The 4822-nt window shown below is 33.5% G+C and overlaps 1 protein-coding gene across 1 annotated transcript; it reads left to right on the forward strand.

Moving 5' to 3' along the window:
- The first annotated feature begins 203 nt into the window (after positions 1-203).
- Positions 204-2645, forward strand: LOC127642192 (iron-sulfur cluster assembly scaffold protein IscU-like). Its single transcript, XM_052124874.1, has 5 exons — positions 204-368; positions 479-592; positions 1665-1775; positions 1919-1997; positions 2192-2645. The coding sequence occupies exons 1-5, from the start codon at positions 264-266 to the stop codon at positions 2296-2298; spliced, it is 516 nt and encodes a 171-aa protein (XP_051980834.1). The 5' UTR covers positions 204-263; the 3' UTR covers positions 2299-2645.
- Positions 2646-4822: the final 2177 nt, after the last annotated feature.

The following is a 4822-nucleotide window of genomic DNA, read 5'->3' on the forward strand; positions in this document are numbered from 1 at the left end:
ACACGTGAAGTTTCGAACACATTTGGCGTCAGTTTCCACTTTCGGATTGTAGTGCTCCAGGAAAAGAAACACGTAAAAAGTGTAAACATTCTACAGGCCTATTCTATCCTGTATATAAAGTTGATTGCAGAAATAACTAGACACGTGACACTTCGCGTGCTGCAGAATATTATATTTCCCTCTCGCGATGTTCGTCGAAATGTACGAGACTATACCGCATATGATTAAATCCGCTATTCAAGTGCGTCATTAGTGCTGATATCATGGCGGCTGCAGTGTTGAAGAAATGCGCGTCTCCTCTAGTTTTCGTAAACAACACACTTTGCGCACCACTTCTGAAGATACTACAGTGTGGTTATCACAAAAAGGTAAGCAAATGTTTACATTCTGTGTCATGGCAATCCAGCTTTCCGCGTCGACTGCATGAACTCACAGTCACATTAAAACTTGCTTGTATAACAACATTTTTATTTTACAGGTGGTGGACCATTATGAGAACCCAAGAAATGTGGGATCTATGGATAAAAATGCCAAGAATGTGGGCACAGGGTTGGTTGGAGCCCCTGCATGTGGAGATGTGATGAAGTTACAGGTAAAACAGATTAGAGTTAAGGTTGTTTAACATGCCCGTTTTTATTTCAGTCTTTCAGTCCAGCCCCCAAACTTTTAAAGCGGCATACTCTTGTAACTTTTGACAATTTCTTCTCGCACATGGTTACTGTTTGAGGCATACATAATGACAGTTGTAAAGTACAGTATAATAACCAAAAAGCAATGTGAATATGAAAAGAACCTTCTCTTAGATGAATGTTTTACATAAAGCTAATGAAAAATTAGAGTAATTAATGACACTTTTATTCCTAAACTGTTCTCCACACTTTTTATAGTCCACTTTTTTGCCAAGTGACTGGGTACTTCCACTACTTGATGACAAACATTTTTGTAATCATGAGATGAAATGATGCTTACACTCTTGACTTAACGGCTGCTGTCAGTAATGCTTGTAATGTGAAATCTTATCAACAAAACAATCAATGTCAAACCGGTAAATTACAAATATTTTCTTGGAACGCACAGTTTGGGACCACAGCTTTAGCCTTCCAATGGCATTTTAATAGACACAATAAAAACACAAAATGCAATAAATCAAATTGAACGTGTTGTGAATGGGCCCAGAGGAATCCATTGTTTCTTTGCAAAAGCTTGTTTGGAATAAATGGTGTGAATAGGCGTTAACTTCAAAAACAAACAAACAAAAAAAACCTGATGTTTGAAAGTGTGTACAGTAGACGAAACTTTCAAGATCTGAGTTCATTTTAATGTGGTGAAGCTTCAGATTAATTTGAGGGTATAAATAGAATGACGCAGCATATTGTAGATTAACTCTTTGTAGTACAGATCTTAAAGGGGTAAATGCGAATTCTGTCAGTTACATATCCTTATGTTGTTCCAAACCTTATCTCCCTATGTGTTTCATGAAAATAACAAAATCCATACATGTTAGGAATAACATGAGAGTGAGTAAATTATGACAGAATAAAATATTTGGTGGACTATCCTTTTAACAATCAAATACTATACTGTATCACAAATGATACAATTTACACAGTGGTCATGCATTTGATGAACTGCAGTAAAGCTATTGTTTTTTTTCTCCCACCTAGATTGAGGTGGATGAGGCTGGGAAAATTGTGGATGCCAAGTTTAAAACCTTTGGCTGTGGCTCTGCTATTGCTTCCAGTTCCTTGGCCACTGAATGGGTCAAAGGCAAATCTGTAAGCAAACATTTTCACATTAATTACCTTTCTTATTGCTTTGCATTAAATTTATTGTTTCCTTTTCTTTTTTTGAATGTGAAGTTTGATTGTGCTCATAACTCTTCATTTTAAATAAAAAGGCTCTTTTCATTTGTTTGCAGATTGATGAGGCCCTCATGATAAAAAACACAGAGATTGCTAAGGAGCTTAGCCTTCCACCTGTCAAACTGCACTGCTCAAGTAAGATTTTATTTTCAATAAACACCATGTTTTTATATGGCTGTTCATTCGTCTGGTTTGTACAATGTTTTCTTGCATTGCATTTGCTGTTCAGGTTGAAATCACAATAACATGTACATGAATAATGCCAATCACATGCATTTAGAGGTGTTAAAGTTCCTCTTAAGTAACTGACCTTGCTCCGACCTTTGCAGTGTTGGCAGAAGATGCCATCAAAGCAGCTTTGGCAGACTACCGGCTGAAACAGGAAGATGAAGAGGGTGAGAAGACTGTGCTGGCAGCAACTAGGTGGCGCTCTTGAGCTTCCCAATGCGTTTAGACCAAAGTTCTCCAACCCCTGCTCTGTAGCCTGTCTTTTAAACGCACAATTTGACTGACAAACTGTTACAGTCTTTGCCATATTTGTTTCTAAATGTTGATGTATAAACCTGCTTGATGTATTTAACTGTTTGAGAAGTTGTAATGAAAGTGTTTTTGATGGTTTTATTTGCTAGTCTGATTGCACGCACAAATTCCTTTAAGTTATGTCAGTGAACTGGTTTCTTATTCTTCATTTAGTTTGAAGGAATTAAATTGTGGTTCATATAGTGATTATGCTGCTAGCATTTAAAACGTCTATGTATAAAAATAAAGCACTTGTTAATCCAGTGTACATGGGCATTGATTACTGTAATACATATGCATACTCTCAAAATCATGCAAACTTTCAGTGCAGTAAAAGACAATTTACATTTCACATTTAGAGTGAGGAACTTATTATTATTATTATTATTATTTTTTTGGTATAATTTTAACATTTAAATGCTCATTCCCTTGACTGATCCTAATGCATTCTGGCTCAAACATTATTTATTGCAGGATAGCAGAGACAGAATTAGTGTTCAAATGAAAAGATTCTGCAGAATGAATGAAAATCCAAAGGGTATATATAGATTGTGCTGTTTTGCCAGTCATTTTTAAGTCTAAAATAAGAACAGAATTCTTAGTATGCTTCATAGTTTGTTTTGTCTCACTCATATATTTAAAGGAATAATTCACCCCAAAAATGAAAATTATCTCATCATTTACTCACCCTCATGCCATGCTAGATGTGTATGACTTTCTTCTGCTGAACACAAAGATTTTTATAATTATATATTACATTTTTATAATAATTTATAACACAAAATATTTCAGCTTTGTTAGACCATACAATGCAAGTGAATGGTGACCAGAACATGAAAGTAATCTATACAACTCCAGTGGTTAAATCCATATCTTCAAAAGTGATATGTTGTGGTTGAAAAAAAAAAGATCAATATTAAGTCCTTTTTTTTTTACTGAAAATCTTCTCTTTAACTTTTACATTCAGCCACCTACTAGTTGGGCCTAGTCGAAGGTGGAGATTTAAAGTAAAAAAAACAAACAAATTACTTAAATATTGATCTGTTTCTCACCAACACCTATCATATAGCTTCTGAAGACATTAATTAAACTACTAGAGTCGTATGGATAACTTTTATGTTGCCTTTGTGCTTTTTGATCCTTCTGAGTTCTGGTCACCAATCACTTGCATTGTGTGGACTTACAGAACAGAGATATTCTTCTAAAAATCATCCTCTATTCCACAGAGTCTGGGATGACATCAGGGTGAACTTTCCCTTTAAAACATGCAAAATGCTGTACATTTTGTGGGTAAACCTGAATCTGAGGTTTGTTTTATGAGATTAACTGTAAACCATTGAAAAATTACCTAAATCAACAGGAAACTGTGAAAGATGAAGTCTGAAGCAGACCAAATGTTTGTGGAGAGATGAGTAAAGTTAGATGGAAAATATAGTTTGAAAATGTATCCTGCACATTTATTAATTATTAAGAATTATTAACAAATCTCACATTTGTTCACAGATTTACAAAAGAGATAATTTTCATTATATCCAAAATATTGAGGATACCAAAAGTATTCTTCATAAAAAGGTAATTTAAAATGTTGAGACTAACTGATTATAGACTAAACTGTTTGAAAGTTGGCAGTGACAAGACTTGGTGGCCTTCAACGGCTGAAGATGAATAATACCACTCAACCTAGAAAATAAATATTTAAAGTCAGAATGTCAGTATGTAAACAATAACCTGGACTCACAGAGAAGCTTTTCTACACTGAGAATTATCTCCATAATTGGAATAGAACAAATCTGGGGGTAAAACAACTTTGTAAATCACACTTTGAGGACATATTTAGATGTCCTTATTTGGAAAAACAATCCATACTTATATATATATATATATATATATATATATATATATATATATATATATATATATATATATATATATATATATATTTATATTTATATTTATATATACATATGCATAAAGTTTTCTTTTTGGTTAAGGGTTGGGGTGTGTGTTCGAGTTAGTCTATAGCAATGATAATTAGCTTTATAAAAAAACATCTATGTCCTCATTTAAATGTTTTGTTTTTTCTTCAAAAAATGCAAAAACAAACAAAAAACATTAGGGTTATTATATTTTATAAGGTTATTGTATTTAGCTGTTCTGATGTATTTATAAATAGCTTTGTTTAAAAAAAAAAATCTATAGTAAAGGTCCTCATTTATCAAGTTAACGTGTTTACTATCCTCAAAAATATGGTAAACCCTGAAATCCCCTAAAATGAACATGCTGTTATGTCTTAAACCACAAATGTTCCAAGTTTTGTGTGAGGTTCAGGTTTTAAAGGGGTCATATAATGGTACATGCACTTTTTCAAGTTGATTGTACTGAAATGTGTGTTGGCTGTGCCTGTACACAACCATCCTATTATGATAAAAATCCATCCAGTG

The sequence above is a fragment of the Xyrauchen texanus genome, chromosome 4 (genome assembly GCF_025860055.1).
Source record: "Xyrauchen texanus isolate HMW12.3.18 chromosome 4, RBS_HiC_50CHRs, whole genome shotgun sequence".
Taxonomy (NCBI): domain Eukaryota; kingdom Metazoa; phylum Chordata; class Actinopteri; order Cypriniformes; family Catostomidae; genus Xyrauchen; species Xyrauchen texanus.

What these genes read in the sequence shown, in the direction of transcription:
- LOC127642192 (XM_052124874.1), top strand. Translation starts at nt 264, where the DNA reads ATGGCGGCTGCAGTGTTGAAGAAATGCGCGTCTCCTCTAGTTTTCGTA. An exon ending in AATGGGTCAAAGGCAAATCT is followed by an intron (nt 1,776 to 1,918) that starts GTAAGCAAACAT and finishes ATTTGTTTGCAG; the next exon opens with ATTGATGAGGCCCTCATGAT. An exon ending in TGTCAAACTGCACTGCTCAA is followed by an intron (nt 1,998 to 2,191) that starts GTAAGATTTTAT and finishes CGACCTTTGCAG; the next exon opens with TGTTGGCAGAAGATGCCATC.